Source organism: Aulonocara sp. 'chitande type north' Nkhata Bay, linkage group LG12, assembly GCF_057382095.1.
Source record: "Aulonocara sp. 'chitande type north' Nkhata Bay isolate Kocher_YH1m ecotype deep benthic linkage group LG12, A_spYH_male_GT1.1, whole genome shotgun sequence".
Lineage (NCBI taxonomy): Eukaryota > Metazoa > Chordata > Actinopteri > Cichliformes > Cichlidae > Aulonocara > Aulonocara sp. 'chitande type north' Nkhata Bay.
The window spans coordinates 29830693-29854779 of NC_141355.1; the positions used below are offsets into that span (position 1 = coordinate 29830693).

Sequence of the window (24087 nt, forward strand, 5' to 3'; positions counted from 1 at the left end):
GACCAGTACTTGTTCCCATATGTGAGGAGGGGCGTGGGAGGGTTGAGTAAAGGAAGGAGGGATCAAATAACTAAGAGTCACACACAGCTACACACGACATAAAGTCATTTTTCAGTGATCAATCTTCAGTGAGGAATTCTCAAATAAAGTAGAAGAGGTGAAAAATTCTGACTCAATCCAGCCCAAAAAAAAAAAAGAGACCTCCCCAGACCGTTACCTCGATGCTGTGTGAAGGTGGAGTCATGGGGTGGAGAGAGAGAGAGAGAGAGAGAGAGAGCTAAATGAGGAGAGAGCGAGAGGAGCTGGGCACCCAAAGAGGACAGATATTCGCCTGGACTGACCAACCTTCCTATTTAAGTCTTGAATCCTGTTTTTCGTCCTCAGAGTAAAATCTGGAAATGTTTTCCTGCACATGTGGAGTTTAGCAGCTTGGAACAGGTAAATGGTGTGGTGGCACCATTTTTTCTTTTTTTTTTAATTTCAGTGGAACTAAAGACTTTTACCAGATTTTAGATACCTTTCTACATGGATACTATTACATTTTCTCAACTGGATATTTGTTTTTATTAGTTTTTTCTTATCTTTTTTTTATTGTTAAGTTGAAAAGCAGTCTGGGACTAAAAGGCTTACACCGGAGCCCCTTTGAGCAAGAGTTAAAAGTTCACAAACAATTTAAGAAGAATTAGTAAAACTGTGGAAAAGTGCAGGGAACAAAAACAGGTTTTCACCAGAATGCACACATAGTCTGCCTGCTTTTTTCACTTTCTTTTCTTTTTTTCTTTAATCTTTGTTCATTTAGACTGAGATGTTTTCCAAAACAGACTTGGAAGTTTTGATAACCAGCATAAAACCTTGCAGCAGTAGAGAAGAGAACGGAGTGGAGTACCAGCTTGGAAAATAGAGACTTACTGAAATTACATAATCAAAAAAAAATCACCCAGAAGGATATCTTGACATTTTTATACCTGCGCTGAATAGTTTGGACACTGTGCAGGGACACCTTCACTCTGGTCTGTGGAGGGCTTCCCTCCCTGCCTTCTCAGGCAATCTTCACCCCCAGCAGCATGTCCCAAGCTCCGAGGCTGCCTCTAGTCCTCCTCACAGCACACTACCATGATCAGATGGACTGCTGGAGGGAGTAAGGCTGCCTCTGCCTCGTCCTGCTCCAGGGCTGGGTTAGGGGCTCGTTCAGGCTCTGGGGCCACCTTCAGACTACGGTCATCAGCACTGCTTATCACCCCGGCTTTTCCTGTACTAGTCACCCTGTTGGTTTTTTTATTATCCCTGCATGAGGCTGCCTGCCATCAGTTCCACCGTGACACAGATAGGGTCTCCAGCCCACGGACTCTCAGAGCTCCAGTGAACATTTCTGAAGCTGAGCTGATCTCTAGAGCCAGAGCCAATGGGGGCCCTGTGGGTCGGACTGGGGGAGCACAGGGGAGGCATGTGCGCAGTTACAATCATCTACTAGGGGACATACGAAGGAGAAAGCTGTTCTCTTTCCAGAGGTTTTTCCTGAGGATCGATAAGAATGGAAAAGTCAATGGAACCAAAATCAAGGACGACCCCTTCAGTAAGTAACCCTTTCAATTAACAAAAGTAGGTAAAGAAGAGTGAATCAGAGCCAAGAAGTGATCTGTGTGACCCTATCCAAGGCTCATTTAGCCTGAAATATTCGAATTAATTTTACCTTTTAAATTGTGAGTGTGATATCAAATTTTTAAGCTCTATAGCCCAAACCTTTGCCTTCGTTTTGTATTAGTATATCAAATGTGACAAAAGCACCTGATGAAGTCTTTAAGTGGGACATTTCTAGTAACAAGAAACCATATTAAATGAGAACTTAGATCCTGACAGTTTATTTAAAACATACATTTACATCTTTCTGTCTATCTGTATCTATATCCTATGTAACACCAAAGTAAATATGTAGATTGTACCTATAGAAATATAACTTGTGCTGCTACCTGTAAATGGTGAGTTTAAAGGAAAAACGTGATCCTTTCATGTTACGCGAATGAACCGGTTGGCAGTTCATTCACTGGTAGTTTGGAGGAAGTAATCCTAATTTGAGTTGTCTTTTTGTTTTAAACCAGACATCCCACTGATATCTCTCCTGTCTAAACACTCAGCACAATGATGGTAGCTCTCAGATGGTCTAAAAAGGAGCAGGAGCAGATAACCCAGCCATTATCAGGCAGTCTTCACAGCCCAGGGTAAACAGCATTGATAACATCCATAGAAAGAACAGGGCTGTGGCAGGGGGAGGATATGAATGTCCAGCTCATTGATGCTTTTAGACCCTTTTTGCTTCTCTTCGGCTGTTTCGCTATGACTCTCCCACTCAGATTGCCTTCTGCCCGCCAGCATCACGCAAATTACACACCCTCAGTCACAGATCAGACATTTGTTTAAAGCAGCTTGACGTCCTCACTCAGAGAAACATGTCTTTAAAGTGATTACATGTTGTATGTTTCAGTGTATAAGTCAGTAAAATAGCATTCTCATTAGTCTCCCAGCATTCCCACTGAGCAACGTGTGTGTGCCTATCAATCAGCAGGCAATCACATGGTCCGGTGGGTGTGATCTTATGGTACCCAACAGCAGCACATGTGCTCAAACAAACACACACACACACATATATCCCACTTAGTTGTTGTTATATACCTTTTTTTTCTCTCTGTTTCGCAATTCCATAGTAAGTGTATCCCGAAGTTTTAACGTTCCTCTTGGGAGAGCTAAACCGCACTTTCAATCAAAGTGACTTTGGGGGAAATGGCACAGGAGGCAAAATGTCAGGGGAGATGTTTGTTTTGACAAGGTCATGACAGAAGCAGCTTTATTTCCTGACCATATTACACTGTGATGCCTTTACTGTTGCTTTTGTTAGCAGTTTCCTTTAAGTAGTAAAACTGAAGTGGTGCAAGGAAGTCTGGTGTAAAGTCACTCTAAAGTTTATGTATCTTTCTGAGATAATTTATCCCTCTGTCTTCCTTTTTACTGACCCACAAATCCACTTCCCCCAGTGCATTGCTTTTTTCAAAGGTAAGTCTGAATTAGCAATGAATTGAGGTTCAGGCAGGGAGGTGAAAGTGAGATTCTCTAGAGGTACAAAGTCATGAATGACATGCCTGAATATTATTGTGGCCACATCAAAGCCGTTCATCTTCAGTATATCAATGGTGGTGCCATCACAAAGCTGTGTCCTAAGGGGGTCTGGGGACACTGTATGGATTATGTGCCCACATATCAGGTTCACATGGTAAAGAATACTACACAACAGCAGCTTCAGTCTTCGCTCTAGCCCCTGAGGCTAGACATGATCCCTGGACTGACGTCCTTTGTAGACCCTTGATGATCCCTTGAAGTGACAAAATATCACATTTTCTTTCCAAGTACTGGAAAAAAGTTTTTTAAAATCAGAAATTGAAATGCAAAGGCACCCTACATTTAAATTTGTCAAACTTTAATTAATTAATCTAAATTAATTTATCTGCAAGCTGTTTTGGGGGGGCTCCCTGTGGCCCTGCAAGGAGCAGCATGCCTCCCACAGATTTATGGGGATGCCAGTGCAAAACTGTCCCACATGGTTTTCCAACCCACTGTGAGCCTTTGCTGAGGTTACAGAGAAGCAAGGAGAAAAGGAAGGCAGACTGTGTTAAAGTCAGCTAAGTAGCTGCGTGGCCTAAGCACAGCAGAGCCGTCTTAAAATTTAAAGACATTTAGCAGCTCTGAGTAAAACATTGCTAAACAAGACTCAGGGAAAGGCTTTGTGGTAATAAATAAATAAATAAAGTCTGGCTAACTATCCATGGCTGTGATGGTGTGAAAGGTTGAGCATGTAAAGACTGTATGTATACTTGTATTGGGCCAGTGTGTGTGTCTATGTGTGTGTGTCTCTCAAGAAAGAGGAAGGCTAAAGGAACCAGGCCATGTGCACAAGACAGTTCTTGGCATATCCTGTGAATATTGTATAAATAATTTCTTTAAATATAGCAGCGACCTTTTACTTGAAAAAAAAAAACCCAGATGGTGCTCTTATGGAGGTCTGAGGAGGGAGATGTAGCCAATAGCTTTTCTCAAAGGTAGTAAAAAGGTTCCTTTCCATGTAAATACACTGAGTGTGGTCCTTATCAAGTGTTATTACTATATTTCCTGATTTACGCCTCACTCTGTTCTATTTTTCTGCATGGAAATGATAACAATCAACATTTTAATCCTGACTTATCTGCCCAAATACTGCTTTATTCAAAACCAGAACATCTATTTTGAAAAAAAGAAGTTTAAGAGTGAGAAAGAATAACAATGCTAAGCTGCAAAGCACATATTCTTTTGGCTCCCCGCTGTGGAAAAACCACTGCTAATTCTTACTGGCAACATCTACCTCCATTCCACAAACAACGCACCATTTACTGCTGTAACTCCCACCAGAGCGTATCGAATAAGCCACACATTAGGCGCAAAAAGCTTGCAAGAGAAAAACTGCTGAACCTGGCTGGCTTACTTTAGGCTACATTTTAAAAGGGGTTTGTAAAATAAACCCCATACGAAGCAATACTATCCCATTAACAGCGTAAATAAAGCTAAACGATGAGCACATTTTCCCACATTGGCAGCCATGACCTTATTACTTCCCTATTGTGGGTCTACATAAGCATTTAGCCTTTCAGCACAGAGCAGTGTAGGGAGATTTTGTAGTAGTTTCACAGCCAAGCTGAGTTAGTGTGTTATATGCAAGTGCACATTCACCTGCTTCAAAACAACTGTGCATATGTGTGTGTATGTGTGTGCTTTTCCGTGTGTGTGAGTGAGTTAGTGAGTGAGAGAGTGCATTAGTGCATGTGTGTATATACAACCTGTCTCGCCCCTGCCTCCGGTGGCTTACTTTGATCAGTGATCATTACGGCCTTTCTAATCCTCACTCCACCCCCAGTCTCACTGTCATGGCTCCTCTGTCCTCCTCTGTTCTCCTTCCTTTCATCACTCCCATGTTTACAGAGCAGCCAGAGACTGCCATAGATTGTCTTACATCCTCACTCCATACCCGACATCCGATCCCATACAGAAACCAGCTCTTCTCAGATCTTCAATGACCGTTGTGTCACAGTCCCCAACACCGCCTTGCAGCTTCAGACCCCACTGCCCTGAGGTGCCGCTGTTTGAACTAGAAATTGATACAGTCAAGACCTCACGGACGAGGAGAGAAGCTGCTGTATATTTAACAGAGGGATTGTTCTTTTGGGCACACCTGCATCCTCCGCTGTCCACTCAGGTCCAAGGCTGGCAGCCTCCAATCCCCCCCCCCCAGCCAGTTTGGAGCGAGTCTGACAGTAGAGCAGGGTGCCACACAAACAGTCATCAGACAGAGGAGGGGCCCCTGGTCTGATCAAAGGATGTCGTTGACTTTCTGGAGTTCACGCCCCCACTCTGTGTGTGTGTGTGCACATACACATATGGGTGTTAATTGGGGTAAAATGACAACAGCTCACAGGAAGTGGGAAAAGGAAGGTAGGGAGGGCGGCATGAAATCAAACATCCCATGGGAAACAGTGGGGTTCACTAACACACACACACACACACACCGGCATGAGATGAGACAAGTGGGTTCTGTGGTCAAAGGACACATTAGGAAGTTATAGCTCTCCGACCTTTGATACTGAGACCACACAAATAACAACAGCTGTCTACAGCAAAAACACATCCATTTTAGCTGAGGTATAAATTAACCTCCCCTAATAGTTTACAATAAACCTGACGTATTTGCACAGGGACCTGGAAAGCTAAATACCAAACTCAACATAAACAACCCGAGAAATCTCCGGGGGGAATCCACCCATTAATCTTCAGACTAAATGACCTGAGCAGCTGGAATCTTTTATACAGGTGTAGGCTGTAAAGGAACTTTAAAATATCAGAAATGAGAAATGTGCCCAAGAATAATTGTAACCTTGCACAGAAATCCCACACATTCCCCATGTAAATGTCACAGAATACAAATGCTGGTACTCATTATACTATTACTGAAAAACCTGTGGATTCCTCCAGGTTTATATCTGCACTTCATGTGGGTGGTTTGTGACCGCTGCCAGAGTGTTAATTCTTCTATACTCTGCTCCACAGCATTTATTCAGTTGTTCATGACATAATAGCATGCCTACTATTAATGTTGACACATATTAATGTCACCTTCTTTTTGCTGATCCCTAGGTATTCTGGAAATCACATCAGTGGACGTGGGAGTGGTGGCCATCAAAGGGCTAAGCAGCAACTTCTATCTGGCTATCAGCAAGAAAGGAGAGCTGTACGGAGCGGTTAGTATCCGGGTCAGAGGTCAATCTGGAAGCTCCAGAGAGAGAGAGCTAGTGTTAGCTTCTTCAGTCCTTATCAAAGGAAGCCTTATCTATAGTTCTACAACTGCTGGGTCAACTCTGAATCACAACCAGACCAGTGCACACATGTGAACCACTGAGAAAACTATGCAGCTTTAAAAACGCGCACAAATCACCCACACAGAAAAGCATGCAATGTAGATTCGGAAGTAGTAAATAGGCACTCAGACAACAATGCATTTTGCACAAGATAATAATCTGCGTTTTGTCTTAACCTCACACGCTAAGTCTATAACACTGCAACATGATACCTGCTTTTTTACAGAGAGAGTTTGATGTCGACTGCACCCTGAAGGAGCGGATTGAGGAGAACGGCTACAACACGTACGCATCAGCCAAGTGGAAGCATGGGAAGCGACAGATGTTTGTGGGTCTGAACGGCCAGGGGAAGCCGATGAGAGGAAAGAAAACCCGAAGGAAGAACACAGCCACACATTTTCTTCCAACTGTTGTGTGAACCTGTGCACTCGGCTGGAGAGGGACAATATGAAACTCTGAAAATGTGAGGTTTATAACTCTGAAAAGTGAGAAATCTCTCATTTGATTTTAAAAGAAAAAGGCCTAACACTGTCATGCATACAAGTGGTCTCTTCTTTTCTGGGAGATGGTGTTACCTGTGTTTTCACTGGCACAGATGCAATGCTTATTCTTTTTTTTTTTTTTTGTCTGTGCCAAACAGTTTGCAGCTGGACTAAGTGTGTGATGTGGACACAACCGAAGCTACTGTTTCACTAAATAAACTGTAGTAGATGCAGAATTATCTCAAGATGTTATTTATATCCATATTCTCCTGTGAGACACATAAACAGAACAGAAAATGTTCAGGATGTGGGAAACAATCAGTGAGTCCGTTTATCACGGCAGCAGGAAATAATAAAGGATAGAACACATTTAAAGCAAATGTTCGATACTTAACCACTGTGTTTTTGCCTGAATTGTAATGATTTATTTATTTTGTGAAATATTTAACTGAAGGGGAACACAAGCATTTCTTTGAATTCTTTTTGTTTTATAAGAACTCTATTATGTGAAAAATAAAAGTACCATTTCTCCCCTGCAATGCAGTGAACGTTCCTCTGTGGTACTCCAAAGACTGGGAGAAGTGCATTAAAAATGGTAAGGTTTACCAGAAGTACTGAGAGACCCTGGTAAACGTTCAAGTCATGGTATTCTTATCTGGGTCTCTGAGGTAGGAAAGAAGGGACAAAAGGCAACCATTAATTCCTAGCCAGATATACCATGTGGCAACCATTGCACTAATGATTAGTGCACAAACAAACTGAAAACACAAGACCAACCACGACAAAATGGGAGGGGGGAAACTCCCCTGGTATGGACTGTAGATGTTGACATCATTTTCTAATATCAGACCATTACTGTGGAAGCTGCAACCTTCTCCAACTGCAAAAAGACTTGCTTGGTAAAGATAGCTGGTTATGAATATAAAAATTGCTGCCCATGGGTTTGTATGGGCTTTGGAAGAGGATCTGAATGTATGCATGTAAGAAAGGAAATACAAAAGAAGTGCATAAAAAATATATGACCTGTGCCTGACCACCCACTTCCTTCAGTAATCATCTACACACTAATCATAAACACACTAATCAATGGCAGCTGCCTCAATCCCAGATCAAAAGAACATAGGAAGAACATTAACACCACAGGCTTCCGGACCTTGTGTTCTCTTATCCTGCCTTTTAAAACAACTATCTCTGGATGGGCATCAGAAATTGGAAGATTATAGGAAGACAGCTGAGAGAAAGGCTTCAGAAGTTTTCCTTTGTCTTCAGTCCTAAATTCATTCAGCTTGGTGTGTGAAAAGAGACCGGAAGGAGTGAAAACAACAAAGGCGGTCTGATCTATAGCCTTAGTATATTGTCCTTTAATGGCTGTTACTGCGCTGAGTGATTTATACTGAGGAATGCTGCGGTGCATTCCACCAGTAAAGACCAACCGAGCACATCTCTGCACCCTGCATGGCCCTGTGTGCTCTCACAGGTTAATTGAGCAATATGGTGTGACTATTGAACCTCTGAAGCCAGACTCACAATAGTGTCTTGAAGATAAACTATAAATGTTACCTAAAAATAAAGATTAAGAAGGTGAAATTAGGGTGCAACTTTTGAACAAATACAAATACATACATACATGTCTTGATCCCCAACTTCATCCAAAGACTTCAAATGTTTTAAAGGTGATTCTGAATTGACTCAAACCATATTTCTTTATAAGAACTAAAGCACGGATATGCACTAGGAGTTTAATGACACCACATACAGTAGCATTTTCTTTCTTGATTTGTCCTTAATTGCTGTGCATGAGGAGATAAACATGCAGTCAAATAAATAACAGAGGATTTGACCTACATAATGTGTACTGCTGACCCCAACCCCCACTGACTTACCCACACACAAACACACACAAATCCAATTCATTTGTCATCTTCTGCATTCCCTTGTGAATGTTTGAACTCTCTCCAAAACACTGGCACGGCGAGGGAAAAAAACGGCAATAACACAAAATAGGCACAGTAATCTTCTATCAAAGCAGGTCTCTGCATTTCTGGCACTGGAATTCTCTGTGGAATAATGTGATCCAGCTTTGAGAAACAAGTGGAAAATGACTGGAGGCTAAAACAACTAATGAATACTTACACCGAGATGTCTGGTAGAACACATGTTTGCAGCGGGCAGCTACTGAGTGAGCTTGGGAGAGGCACTTCTGAGGGGGTTGTTCAGGTTCACAGCCTTTCCTCTTTCCTCTGAGATGGATAAATAATTTTCTAGCATTTTAGATCAACATGAGGCCCTTCAGCACGTGCTTATTGTGTGCAGACAACCACGTTGTGACCTCAGTATTTATTTGGAGATAGTCTTTTTTTTAAAAAACAAACAAACAAACAAACCAAGCATGAGTTTATGTGCAATGAAAATTTTCATACAAAGTTTTGGAAAAAAATTTTCTCTAAATGCAACTGATGCCGAAAACAAAACTGCAACTAATTATAGATAATTAATTAATGTCTACGAAATTTCAAACATCATCACCTGAATTCCTGGTAATTATCAGAAAAAGAATTTGTCGTGGAACTTGAAGCCTGATGTGGATTTTTTTTCAGTACATATCAAATCTGATGGAAAAAAGTTAAAAGATATTCATATTTCACACAATCCTTCTTTTAGTATAAAAAGAAAACATGTCCAATTTTCGTACAACAAATTGGACACTGTGCACCTCTACATTCAAAAGCATAATCGCTTATGAATGCGAAGATTTCTCCTATAATTTGTTAGCATTTTTGTCATAGTCACATTAATATACTGGTAGTATATTGTGTTCATTTTATTACAAATATAAGCAAATAATAGGATTACTCCCTCTACTAACATTTTCACTGTTAACTAGAATTAAATTGAAAACTAAAACAAAGCGTGACAAAACATTTTTGTCATTTGAAATGAAATTTTTAAAAAAACCTGTAGTCTAACTAAAACCATATGCAGCTCTTTTTAAGTTTTGTCAGAGTTTTCAATCCATCATACATGAGGAGTGTAACAGGGCAGCCTTTCACAGCTGGATTTACAGTGAGAGGTATTTTTTCACCATATAGCTCTCAGGACATGACAATCACTCATATGTTAAGCCTTCTCACAAAACAATCACCCTGTCTTACGGCAGCTGGCAGCCTTAAATACTCTCAGCTGTCACAGGCTAAACCATTATTCCATTAACAGGTGAGTTCTCAAATCCCAACCTTCCACCACATTATATCATCAGTTTCAATAAATACATATAGACATACATTTTGAATATGTATCGAATATGTAAATGAATAAATATTTTACATTTTACCCTTAAACCTTACCATTATTATAGAAACACCAAAACCCCAAGATCAAAGATTCCCCACACTCCCTTGACCAATGGCCTCTCCTGGTACCTTTAACTGGTATCTGGACACCTGGGGAAACATTTGCCCAAACATCCTGGAGAGCACAGAGGAAGGGAAGGTGAGTCATCACATCTCTGTAAGTCACTTCTTTGTACCGCCTTTACCTCTAGACCTTGCACACATTTGCGTTAGTTCTCCTTACCTTTTGCTTAGTAACAATTCTTTTCTCCTCACAGACAACCGCCACATTTCTTGATGAGGAGCAGCTGTGCAGGACCTGGAACAAAGTCTACTGGCTAATTATTAAAATACTCAATAAATATTCAATAAATAATTAAACTTCTTGTATGCAAATGTTATTGATGTGCTTAAAATGTGACGCTAAATAAAGTGCAAGTTAAGGTGTTTTTAATAAAGTGAAAGGTAGTCCTAAAGTGCTGTACAACTTAATACAAATAATTGTAGGAAGGGGGAGTCTTCCTTACAAGGAGATTATCATATTTAAAATTTTGTATAAATATCTGCATTTAAACGAGTTTGTCTTTGTAACTCCTATTACTACTGCTACTAATGCTAACATTAATATTAATAATCCTTACAAAATTTAATAAAACTTGACAAGTGGAGGATGAAAGAAGGGATAAATAACATATGATAATTCTAGAGCAGATGAAAAGCGTCTGAAAATCAGGTAATTAAGAAACCAGGAAAAATCCAGCAAAGACCTGACACAGGAACAAAGTGATCCATCTGGCCCTTCAGTTGATCCAAATACTGCTCATCGAAGCCTCATCAGCAATGGTCTCGGTGCTTTCTGGAGCACATTCTTAAGAAGGTGAAACTGGGAGAGAAGGTTCAGGCATGTCCAACAGATCTGATGGAGTAATAAATCCAAAAGTTGAAATTTTCTTTTAAATTGTCATCAATATGTAAAGAGGAAGACCAAAAAGGAACATATCAACTGAAAAGCATCTGATTGGCAGCGGCTCCATTTTTAGGATGACGATGACCCCCAAATGCTTCTAGCTTTGAAAATCCATCATGAAGTCTGGAGAAATATTCCTAAAGAACACTTAAAGAAGTCTTGCTTAAGAGCGTTCGTGTTGTGTGAAGAATACAGCTGGTGGTGCCAAATATTGAAATAATAAATAAATATATATTCCAAGCAGAGTTGTGCGAATTTAGTTTTTCTCATATAATGGATTTTCATTTAAATTTGCAGATGTTCCATAAATGTTAAATATACGTTTCAAGGCCTTTGTGCAGTAATCCATTCAAAAAATACATTACTGTTTTTAAGCGTTAAACGATCCCGTGCAAGACGGTATTTATTTCAGCGCCCACTTCCACTCCGTGCCACTAGAGGGAGGCAGATTTTTTTATTCTGATAATCAGTGACAGCAAGTTTGTTGTTAAAGGAAGTGGCCGAAAAAGTTATGTAGCATTACACACTGATACTATCCGATAGAGAAAAGGCCACCATGAAAGAGAGATAGGACGCGTTTTACAGTAAAAAAAACAAAAAAACAAGCACTTGCCGCTACGCACGGAAAACGGCAGCTGGAAGGGCGACCGGAACATCTTCGTTTATATCAGATGCTGTATTAAGAGCCGAGGCTGACACCGAGCAGTCATGAACGAGAATTTCGACCGAGCTCCCGGAGCAGGGAGATCCCGTAATTTTCCAGCAGACCCCGGACTCATGACAGGCGCTGGGGACGCTGACAGCAAGACCCCGCTCTTCAACCAAAGAGAGCCGCTGAGACAGCCGCGAACAACTCCTCCTTTTACCGAGAACAGCATTGGCTCTGTCAGCGACATACCTGATGGAGGTACGGAGCTGTCAAGCAGCAGCTCAGCTAATGCAGCTAGCTGCATTCAGATTCGGGTATTTGTCATTTTAACTCAATGGCAAGGAGACCTAAAGCACAGAATGTGTTTGTTTGAGTGTAAATATTATCTGGTTGACATTTTTCCTCTGGGGAGCGCTCGGTTGTGATAAATCTGGAGTTGACATTAGCTAGCTGCTAAGGGAAAGCTAACCGTAGTGCTTTTCGGTTGGGAAATCCACGCGTTTGTTGGATTTCATGTGATCTTAGGCATCATCTAAATAAAGCTCGCACTTAGTCAACTCTGTCTTACTCAGGTTAAACTTGTGCTTGTACTTGTAGAGTTGGTTTAGCTAAAGTTAGCCCACCGTCAGCGCAAAAGGAGGAAGAACTAGCTTGGCACTGGGGAGGGAAGCAACGATTTAAAAAAGCTCACGAGACTCCGTAAACGTCCAGTTTTTGCACTACTAGAAGCCTGGATCTTGTTTCTTAAGGGGTTACTTAGTAAAGAGGCTTTCATGAAATTGTCAGAGGACCACACTTTACAGTAAGAGTAAGTCGGCTATCATGAATGTAAGTAATACTTGGTGGAGGAAAACGCAGTATTAGTCATCTAAAACCTCACGAACTATCAGAAATACACGAATGGTGCACAAATGACAGGGAATGAGGTCATGAAGAATCCGTAATTCATATTTGTGGCGCTTCAGATAAAGTGGTGGTTTAGTTCCTATTGAAAAAGAGTGGTTAGCACCTTTTCTATGTTGATATATTTGTTTCCATTGCTAAATAGTCTTTAATCAGTAGGATTATATATTAAATAAAGAAATGACCTTTTTTGCAAGTATCTTCATAAGTCTGCGCTGTACCTAATCTGTAGCCTACATTATAATCAATGCAGTCCTTTTGTGGACAGTTAAATATCTTTATGCAATTATTACATTATACAGGATGTCCCATAATGATGGAGACACTTTAAATTCAAGTATCTTTGAAAATAATAATGATGTTAAGTGCAAATATTACAATTTATTACATATTCTTCATATTATCTAAGATTTATGAATTACCTTCCTTAGATGGTCACCAGGAAGAGAACATTTATGCACTTTATCCCTTTTAATCCAAACACAGCGTCGCTTAGCATATAAACTGGAATGGATGCAGTCTCTCTGGATGCTTTGTTTTACCTCTGCAGCTATGCAGGATTTACCTGAATGCACACTTTCCCTGAGGTAACCACACAGGAAGTAGTTCACTGTGGATCTGGATAACCACTGAATATCACCGAATCTCAAAATTAAGTTTCTGCCGAATTGTTCTGCAAAGAAGATATCAGATACCTGTCAAGAATATATCACATTTAAATTGCCAGTGTGTAAATACACAACATTTCAAAGACAGACAAATGAACGTGCGCTGGTAAATTAACAATAAAATGTGTCCCAACATTATGGAACATTTGCATTCACTGCAGATTCTGCTGCCCTCTTGGCCAAATAGCTCTTGGAAAAAAGGAGAAAAAAAAAGAAGAAGACATATTTACTGTCAGTGAGACTGAATAAATAAATACATTAAAATCACTTTGCCAAAAGCTGATTGTAGTGTCTGCCTTCAGGAGGTAATGTTCTTTCTGCATCAAAAGAAGTTGTCATTCGTCAGGGATATTTTTGAGAAATTATATAATACTTTTTTTGTCAGACAATCAGTTTTGGGCACTACACACCAGAATCATTTACATATTTTAAGGTCAGATTTTTCATCATATAAATGAGTTTTGGCATCCCAGTGTTTAAATTGAGGTTGGGCTTCTCCTAAAACACAGTACACCTTTTAATAGTGCAAAGTTAGTTCTGTTGAACTAACAGTAGACAAAGACAGTACCATGTCTTGGTCTTTGCTGTTGTTGTGTTGTTACACACAGCTAACATTCATTTCTCGTGTTAAGTTTTTGGACAGTGCTGCGTCTTATATTACCTGTTTTATTTGGTGGTCTAAATGTCATGTCAAATCTGTGTGCATGCTGCAAGCAACGTCCACCTGTTGTGTCAAAGGTGTTAAGTATTTTTGTTAAGGGAATCAAAAGTCCAAAAAAAGTAAAACAATGACAGAGACCATGTAGTGCTATATATTGTCCACTCGTCCAATGATAAAGCTTGTTCCTCAGTGTTACAGACCTTCTTTGTTGCCCCAAAGATTGTTAAAAATAAACCACATTACAGCAGTATTTTTTTAATTTCTCTTTTTTAAAAACACCTTTGTAGTCTCCCATAAAGCAAAGCCTGGAAATATTTTTGTTTTTCCAGATTATAGAAGACAAAGCAGACCTCCGCAGAGTCCAAATTACAACAACACATCTGCTTCAAGAGGTGGTAATGATGTGGATTCCATGATCAAGTCATCAAAGCTTTCAGCTAATGCTCCCGAATTTGTGCCTTTGGGATTTAACCAATATGATGTAAGAGAACAGTTTCGCACTACACATTGATCCTGATGCGTTTTATGGTGATAGTTTTTGGAGTTATTGTTGAATTTTTCTCTGAATTTTCATGTTTTTCTTTCAATTTTTGTATAGGACTCCGCTTACTATGATGACAGCGATGCCTATTACGGCGAACCAACTCTGGCTGATACAGTCACAGACTTTCTTGGCCACCTGAGTTCCTCGCCAGGGTCCTTTGAGTCAGATGTTGAAGACATTACTGGTATTCTCAATTCCTGGGTTACCACTGAAGAGTTGTTGAAGGAGCTGGTGGAGCTGATCTACACACAGGTTCAGTCTTTAATTTTAGGCAGTGTATAATATAATTTAAAACCTTTAGACACATATTTACAAAATGCATTTACAATACATGCAATTTTGTAAAGGGGGCCTCACTAATATCTTTGCCTTTCTTTTTATTGCAGTCCACTTCTATTCCAAACTTCGCTTATACTGGTGCCAGGCTTTGTAACTACCTTTCCCATCATCTCATAATCACCCCGGCAAGCGGCAACTTTCGTCAGCTCCTTCTGAAAAGGTCTTTTTTCCCCCTCTCCTTCTGATTTGTATGTATAAAATTTGGACAAGCTCCTATGAAAAGTAAATCAAGATGTATATAACCATTTTTAACCACTGCACTGGGCAGGATCAATATAAAATAATACAAATTTATTAATTGTTATAATACTGGCACTCTCCATCTCTGCTTGTTGTAAGTAATTAGCTGTAATTAAAGATGGGAATTTTATTTTCTTCACTATTTCTGCAAAACTTTTATTTTATTTTATTTTATTTTTTTTAAACCAACACTCCAAACTATGGGGTCAGACTTTTACCCTGTGACCTGCCTGGCATATAAATGTAAGAGTTAATAAACATATGTAAGGTGTACAGCACCACAGAATGTCACCCATAGATTCAGTTTGTGACTTCAAAAGTAAGAATGTTGTCTGTTGCAGATGTCAAACAGAGTTTCAACAAAGGGATGCAGCTGTTCGTGGAGAGCCAGAGACTCAGAAGAAATTCCACTCGTATGTGCTGTTTCTGGGAGAGCTGTACCTACATTTGGAGGTAAGAACTCAGAGTCGCTGCAGTCTCTCCTTTGGATTCTGCTTGTGTTGATAGCTGGGAGGTGTCTGCTTACCCCAGTGAGTCTTTTTCCTATAGTAAGACTCTATTGTTCAAAAGAGCATCTAGTGTTAGTAGTCCTTGGTCTGTTCTCAGCCTTAGTGAGCCTTGCGCAAGTGTGCATCAATCAGTTCTCCATCTGCTGCGGGTCCTCGTTTAGAGCTACAGATCACAGCAAAGAAAACAGTTGCTAGCTGCAGTCAGAAGAGGTTAGTTTTCAATCTTCCTGATGTCAGGAGAAGAGACTTAAGGCAGCTGATATAGACATGTTAACAAGCAATCTGGGCAACATCTCAGTAGGAAACCACAAGTATGGAAATGCAGGTTAGCAGTGACAGAGCTTTCAAAGTAGACAGAATGAATCGGCCATTAAATTTATAAAACCATCGTGTTTGCTCTCAAACAGATGAAAAAATGCCAAAATTAATCACCAAATATAATTTGAGTGTTTGAAATGCTGCATAGCTTAGTGTCCTAGTGTATGCAAGGTTTTCTTTTAATAAGCAGCCTCACTACTTTCCTGGCAGCTAGTTAGTAATCTTGTCTTTGGAGCTAGGAAGGAGCATCTCACAGTGTAAGTCCCAAACACCAGAATACTGACCAGATTACTGTCATCTTTTAATTGTGTCATTCACTTTTCCACATGTGTGTAAATCTTTTATCTTTTAGATAAAAAGTGGACAGGGACCTCCAGTTCGAGCACGTGTCCTACTAGGTGCTCTGAAAGACCTGTTGATCAGTCTGTTCTCCAGTCCTGTGGATGCAAATCTCATCTGCGCTGTCAAACTGCTTAAGGTGTCAGAGTTCAGTTGAAAATGTTACCAGATTTTTAATTTAATTTAATTTTTTCAAATCTTTCGATGTTTGTCCATCATTAATGGAGGAAATAAGAATGTTTTGAATTTGCAGTTGACAGGTTCTGTCTTGGATGATGCCTGGAAAGAGAGTGGAGAGTCGCACATGGGAGAATTAATCAAAAGAATAGAAGATATTGTTCTGGATGCTGCCTGCAGCAGGTGTGACAACCAGTCTGATCTTTTATGTACCGCTTCTTCTTAAATCGAACTTTGTAGTTAAAAAGAAAGACGCATAGTCGCCTCTGATGGTCACATGTGAACACGTTCATCAGGTCATCAAAAATCTTTTGATTTATTTTCGTGAAATATTCATGAAAATGAACACAATTTTCTAAATTTCTAAACTTAGGATCAAGGGAGCATGTGCCATAATTTAAGATTTAGCCGTAAATTGCCATATCAGCTTGATTAGAAAAGTTTCTTATTAATATTTCTTCTCAGAGATGTGAGACAGATGCTTCTTAAACTAGTGGAGCTGAGGTCCAGTGACTGGGGCAGAGTCCTTGCAGCTGCAGCAGCTAGCAGTGCCACACCAGACAATGACCCCAACTACTTCATGGTCAGTTTTAACTGTGGCATGCTCCTCATATCACTCTTTTTGGCTTTCCTTTAATTCTGCATCTTTCACTCCCTCTTTATTTCTTATTTTTCATGCATTTGTGTTTCAACCTTCCAGAATGAACCTACATTCTACACAGAAGATGGCACTCCTTTCACAGCAGCAGACCCAGGTCAGTCTATAGATATGTCCATGCATACAGAAAATTAAAAAATCAGCCCTTCATGTGGATATGCACACATCTGTAGGCAAGGGACTTTTTAAAATATATGTGCGTTTTTAAACTGGCTCTTTTCAAGTTTCTGTTTCCAGTCCACTTGCAGTCCTTTTAGGGATTGTCTAGTAGCGTTTGAGCAGGCTGTAGGTACATACTATTAAGTTCAAACAGCAGCATGTATTTGCCGAATAGAACAGAATCTTTCTATTAATTGTTCTAAATTTGACCCGTGCACAATTACGTCTGTGTTGTTCAACACATTTTTAAATGTTTTCTTGGCTCTCCTCAGTCAGGTCATTGTCCTGTATGTAATTTACATGCTGCTACTACTTTAAGTTGGCATACGATTATGATGCTGATCTTGTTATCTCTATGGTTTTACAGATTATGCTGAAAAATACCAAGAGATGCTGGACAGGCAGGACTATTTCCATGATGTATATGGTGAAAATGGAAATGAAATGTAAGTACCCACTGTAAATGTAATTGATAAGGATCATAAGGACTTATTTATTTATTTTTGGTTCCCCCCCCTCTTATCTTATTTACTGAAGCTTCTTGCTTTGTTAACTAGATACACCTGTTAATTCTCTGCTAATGCATATAGAAATAGAGGAATACATATAGGGAAAATAACACAGAAAAAGTAGAAGTAGATAAATTGAAAGAAAAATACACTTAAAATGCAGTGTGACAACATAAATGTGGGCTTTAATACAAACACAGATAAAGTATTTGTTAAAAAGCTTTATTATTTTTGGTCAACCGGATTAATTTACTGGCTAATTTCTTAGTTTGACAGTTTTGCCCTCCATAGTCATTCACCAAATGCTGAATTTGCTGAATACAGCATTAGCATTTTTTTATTTTTCATTTTTGTACATCTGAATGCCCTTCAGGCGCACAATTAATCCACACATGTAATGTGTTGCAGACATCATTGTGGTTCTCTTCTCATCTAATATCAAACTCCTTGTTTACTTTGGCAAGTAAGAGTATGTAAACCTGGAGAATTACAAATGTGAGCCGCTAAGTGCAATAATTTGAGTTTTTCTGTAAAAGTATTACACCTTTCTCATAGTGCGCACACACAGTAACACTGCAGGTGCACTAATTAGCTTAATCTTCGTATCATGTTACCGTGGTGTCATTTAGACCACATTTTGTATGAATTCAACCGTGTCACCATGCTTGCACAACTTTGGTCATGTGATCGGATAGTAGCTTCCCAAGAGAAGTCATGTGACCACCACTGACCTGTGGGCCCCTGAGCTTGGCAGCTGTGTTTGACTGCCCCACAATGCAACAGGGCTGTCCACAGTCTCAGATTCAGTTTAGTCAGCAGCTGGGTGTGAAAGAGGGCTTAACTCACTCCTGCTCCCCCCCGCCCGCTCTTTCTCTCTTTCTCAGAGCTGTGTGTGTGTCTCTCTGAAAATGCCAAATACTTTAATGTACACATTTTACTTTTAAGGATCTTAAAAGTAACATCCATGCCTCTAAATCCCTTGTGTTGCATTCACAGATACGACTTTGAGGACGAGATGGAGCCAGAGATGATAGAAGCTTTTGAGAATTTTTGTTTAGAGTCGGAGAGGAAACGACAACAATGACGTGAGAGCGAAGAATCTGAAAGTCTGAAGCAGGCATATACTGTACTTTTCCCACTCAACGTGCCGGAAGAAAAAGAAAAAACTAGCATTTGATAGGCTCAGATTTTTATTTTACTGCAAGCATTTTAACAAAACGAGCTGTTCATAGTTGCATTAACGACACTGTTTTCAGTCAGTGTTGATTAGAAAAATTGGGACAATCAGTGGGATAACTGTTCAGAAGGTTGAAGAATTTAGACTTCTTTTGACATGGAAGCTTTTTCTTTGTTCTTTTGAAGTAGCTTCCAAGATTTTCTTTCCTTTGCCTAAACTAAATGCCAAGAGGGAAGTAGTTTGCTGTGGATTTATTTTTTTTTGTTGTTGTTGTTATTTTCTTAAAGGTGGATGTGTTTTAATCTAATGTGTGCATAATTTGTTAACTGCTAATTAATTCCCCCAGTCTATAGGTAGAGGCCAGAAAAACAGCATCACAGAGATGCTTTATTCTGATGTTAAATTCTCTGTAGATGAGTGAGTTGGTTGTTTTACTACGTATTACAGCCTTTATCCCTACTGTTGTGATATTGCATCACACCGTCGATATTAAATACTATATTTTGGGCTGTTCACCTATTCATCTGGCTGCAGCTAACTGAAGTGTTCCAAAGCTCTGTGGAAAGCTGTGCCAATTAAGAAATGTTGTATAAGAAAATATTTAAATTCATTCACAAACTGTGAAGCGAACATTGACACAGACCTTTGTGGAAAATTCAGAGCTTGAAAACTGAAATCTGCATCTAAATCCAATTGATTTCCTGAATGTACTTTCAAATATATACACATCTTGCAGGTCAGGGTTGCATAACTAAACTGCAGAAACTGACTCCTTGTTATCCCAAGACTGAAAGACTGTTTACCAGCAATCTGTGGCTCCCATAAAACGGAATGTTGTTTTATAGTTTGTAAATATTATTTATAGTATTGTTTGCCTGCAATAAATTCTTTATAATGTGAGACTGCATTTGCTTGATTTGTGTTTTTGAGTTTATAGTTGTTGTTTTTTTTTTTGTTTTTTTTTAAGTGCCTTTATTTTATCCATATTTTTTCCTGTCTCAATAGTAAGTTTTGTGTGGGTGTTTTGTGTGTAAAACACACACAAAAAAACATTGAAACAAACATTACCTCACATCATTGTACCAAGGATGCACTGGAAGGAGACTGACCTAAAACAAGAGAAGCAAGATAAACTTACCAGTAAATGCGGACATCAAGCTGTTGTTAGTGTTAGCTTCCATATTCACTACTGTATTTGTCAACTGGGAGGGACTGTCTGAATTCATGGCTGTATATTTATGACACTTACCTGGACCTGAAAGGACATGAGAATTTTTACTTTGTGTGTATAAATACTAAAAGATATGCCTCCTAGAAACATCTTCTGAACAAACTCTGCCATCAGGTGGTAACTCTGTGTCAGTACAGTACTTGAGTCCACATCAATTTTCCCTAAGGGGACAATAAATCATATCACATCCTATCAAACAACTAGATTTGATCATTGCTGACCTGTACTCATTGGTACGTCATCTGCTGCAACCAGAACAGTGCTCTACCAAACTTCAGAAACATGTTGTGCCATCAAAGTAAAGAGTTAGAGTCATGAGGCTTTGCCAGTCAAGAAGAATATTTTTTCTTTATATTAGTACAATGTAGAAGTTTCAACAGGGTTCACAATACAAATACTCCTGTTATATCATTTTTTGGTTATGATGGTGAAACAAACACTCATTGCAGTTGTCATTCTGTCAGTAAGAGGTGATGGCTCATAACAATTAGCTAAAGTTCTAGAAAGGTTTAGCTTTTTTCTTATTTGTATGATTGTTTTTGGTACTATACTATTGCTGCTCCTAATCTCTTGAACAATCTGCCCCTTAGAGAGGCCCCTTCACTGTCCATTTTTAAAACACGCCTTAAAACCCATTTTTACTCCTTGGCATATGACACAGTATGTAATATATAAATAAATTGCTTGCTTGCTTGCTATATACACACTAACATCCGTTTTTAGGTAGACTTGCAAGTACCACGGTTGACTCCCTTTTGCATTTAGAACTGCCTTAAATCTTCATGCCACAGATTCAACAAAGTGGAACATTCCTTGGAAATGTTGGCAATTTTTTTGTGTATCATTGTTTTGCACAGAGTGAGAAAACAGGCATTAAAAATTTCCATTTGCTCCATGTGTGATTGTTCCACCCTTTTAACTGTCTCCCAGTTTACAGATATGAAACTGTACAATTGTGATTGCTACCATTTGGTGAATAAAGTGAATAATGTTTGTAAAGTGAGTAAGTCATTCGTTGTCAGGGAAGTCCATGAACAACACAACACAACATTTAACTTAAATGAAGGAGTGGTGAGGTCTTTTTTTGTCTTGAGATTTTAAGTAATTGTGCAGACTAATTATTTAGTTTCAGTACTGGCCTTATATTATGAAGCTGAGTTACAAGGAGATGGATGTGCAGCAAATTGGTTGAGAATAGATGGTACCGTGTTTTCTACCAAACACAAGCACAAAATGACAGCCTCTCAGTCTCACATCTCTTTCATTTCTACATTTACATTTTTGGAAAACAGGAAAGCACTATACTATATCATTAACCTAGATGACACACCAGAGATATTTTTTCTTGATGCAGTTAAACAGCTATTATGTTCTATGGAAGCATTGGAAAGCAAGTTTCATTCAGAATATATTTTGCATTTCTTTCTTGTCTGTATATTTAAAGCACTAGAGCCTATACACCCTGGACAGGTTACCAGTAACACCTATGGGCAATTTAGAGTTTCCAATTAACATATCCCCACTCCCTGCTTTGGACTGTGGTAGGAAGCCAGAGAACCCAGGGGGAACATGAAAACTCCACACAGAAAGACCCCAGCCTGATGGTGGAATTGAACTCAGGACCTTCTTGATGTGGCAGTGCAAACCACCGTGCCACTGTGCTACTGATGTTGTAGTTAAAGCGCTATGGTGGCCCATTTACGGGAAATGCAAGCCAACAATAATAACAACAACAGTTACAGTTTGAACTTTGAATGAAGCCAGTATTAGTACATACTTTTTAAAATATATTTTCAATTACTAATTCACTGCCATACCAAAAAAAGAGAGAGAGACTTTCTGGGTAGTAAACAGTTAGCATCTGCCAGTTGTTACCATTTTGGAACAAAAGACGGAACATTTGCTTTCTAGTCTGCATAAAATGTAATGCCATCAAACAATTTTCTCACTTATCTCACATACCGTTTCAAACTGCTCTGCTAAAAATGAACAGCTCATGAGTACAGTTTAAATTTATGTGTCATCCAAATTTATGTGGATGTGTCATCCATAGAGGAAGCACACTGCATATGGCTGATATCTTACAGTTTTTTACAGACGCTAGGACACATTTCTCAATACTTAGGGCACTTTTGCAAAACTCCTCACACAGTTTTTTTTAAAATTATTATTAATCCTTTATTTATCCAGGTAAAAATCTCATTGAGATTAAAAATCTCATTTACAAGGGAGACCTGGCATCATAGCAACAAAAGTCACATACCACATAGGTATATAACATTTAGTGGTATAACAGTGAGCACAACAGAAGTCTATGTGGGCTAAACTGAGGATCAGTTATCATTGTTTTGGCACAAGATGCATTCAATGACTACATCTCTCAAATTTCATGAATTATTTTCTCACTTGGACACAGCAATTGCCAAAAATCTTTGTACGTACAGGACATTTTGCATGTACTTACATACTGTTTTCAAAACTGTTAAACTTATGGCCAAAACAATAACATAATGCAAAACTGAATAAGACCGCAAAATTCAACAGCAATATTTTATTGAAACATATTTTAAATCTAAAAATGCAGTTTAACCAGCCACAGCTGATTCTCATTGTAGATGAACATCTACACAGGTGTTACTCCTTCAATTTTTCAACTCCTTCAATTCTGGCATGCCAGAAGATTACAGTTTTTTCTGAATGCTTAAACCCTAACTGTGATTCCTGTAGCACAATCTCTAAAACTATTCAGACTTATAGCAAAACCACTCACTGAGTTTGCAAAACTAAAAGCACAAAAACTGCTTTGCACTCAGTTTGCAATTTTGTAACACACACTTTGCAAAACTGTAGGCACAATTCATTGCACAACACTCAATTACCAAATTTCCAACACACTCCTAGCAAAAGTATACACATGTATGGCTATCATTAACACTAATTTGCCAACTGTCTGGCACACTTTCACATGTGAAAACTTTTTTAGATAATTAGTTCACTTTGCAATCAGCCTAAGCACTATAATACAGGTAAGCTGTGTGTGCAGAGTACAATGGAGGGAGCAGAAAGAGTGAGAAGTAGAGGAGGCCGAGGAAGAGGACGTGGAGGTGAAGAAGTAGGATGAAGAGGACGACAAGGACAAGGAGGAGCAAGAGGAAGACGAGGAGGGGGGAGAGGAAGATGAGGAGGGGGGAGAGGAAGGGTAGGAAGAGTAAGAAATAGAATTGCTGATGACATCAGAGCTACAATAGTGGACCATGTAATCAACCGTGGAATGACCCTGAGGGTAGCTGGCCAACGGGTCCAGCCTAACTCGAGCCGCTACACTGTAGCAAGTACCATAAGGACATCTTGAAATGAGAATATGTTAGTACAGTCACTTCGCACAAAGATTTGTAGCACTGCCATATGCCAATGAGAAACACACCAATACCATTGATGTAAAAATACTGAAATTGTTACTTTACAGAATTGCTAGATGACCAGATGCTGGGGGCAGAGGAAGCATGTTCACTGCAGACCAAGTAACCCATATAGTCATTATGGCGATTGCAAATAATCTTATACTTGGAAATGAACACTTGTGTTTGTTTTGATGTGTTTGAATAAACACCAGTACTTGAAGTTTGGATCCCTCTATGCTTATGGATCTATGACAGAAGTATGAGCCCAAACTGACATAGCCTACCTTGTGCACAGAGAAAGCAAAAGCCAGATGTGTTTTGTATTCATACCATCAATGTGCAGTTGGCGCATTGTGTGCTTAGTAGATGATGGCTTGTGTGTACTGTTTGATACGGAAA

General features: G+C 39.3%; 2 protein-coding genes across 2 annotated transcripts; both read left to right on the forward strand.

Annotated features, from left to right (window-relative positions):
• The first annotated feature begins 256 nt into the window (after positions 1–256).
• LOC147317719 (fibroblast growth factor 10-like) lies at positions 257–7546 on the forward strand. The gene is made up of 3 exons (XM_086312952.1): positions 257–1573; positions 6208–6311; positions 6655–7546. The coding sequence occupies exons 1-3, from the start codon at positions 1114–1116 to the stop codon at positions 6844–6846; spliced, it is 756 nt and encodes a 251-aa protein (XP_086169078.1). The 5' UTR covers positions 257–1113; the 3' UTR covers positions 6847–7546.
• Positions 7547–11692: 4146 nt separating this feature from the next.
• Positions 11693–19956, forward strand: paip1 (poly(A) binding protein interacting protein 1). The gene is made up of 11 exons (XM_086314996.1): positions 11693–12113; positions 14417–14568; positions 14686–14883; positions 15018–15130; positions 15552–15663; positions 16390–16515; positions 16630–16736; positions 17019–17136; positions 17254–17308; positions 17738–17816; positions 18876–19956. Exons 1-11 carry the CDS (start codon positions 11915–11917, stop codon positions 18961–18963), a joined length of 1347 nt encoding a protein of 448 aa, XP_086171122.1. The 5' UTR covers positions 11693–11914; the 3' UTR covers positions 18964–19956.
• Positions 19957–24087: the final 4131 nt, after the last annotated feature.

What these genes read in the sequence shown, in the direction of transcription:
- paip1 (XM_086314996.1), top strand. Translation starts at nt 11,915, where the DNA reads ATGAACGAGAATTTCGACCGAGCTCCCGGAGCAGGGAGATCCCGTAAT. An exon ending in TGGGATTTAACCAATATGAT is followed by an intron (nt 14,569 to 14,685) that starts GTAAGAGAACAG and finishes ATTTTTGTATAG; the next exon opens with GACTCCGCTTACTATGATGA. An exon ending in CGTCAGCTCCTTCTGAAAAG is followed by an intron (nt 15,131 to 15,551) that starts GTCTTTTTTCCC and finishes TGTCTGTTGCAG; the next exon opens with ATGTCAAACAGAGTTTCAAC.
- LOC147317719 (XM_086312952.1), top strand. Translation starts at nt 1,114, where the DNA reads ATGATCAGATGGACTGCTGGAGGGAGTAAGGCTGCCTCTGCCTCGTCC. An exon ending in AATCAAGGACGACCCCTTCA is followed by an intron (nt 1,574 to 6,207) that starts GTAAGTAACCCT and finishes GCTGATCCCTAG; the next exon opens with GTATTCTGGAAATCACATCA. An exon ending in AAGGAGAGCTGTACGGAGCG is followed by an intron (nt 6,312 to 6,654) that starts GTTAGTATCCGG and finishes GCTTTTTTACAG; the next exon opens with AGAGAGTTTGATGTCGACTG.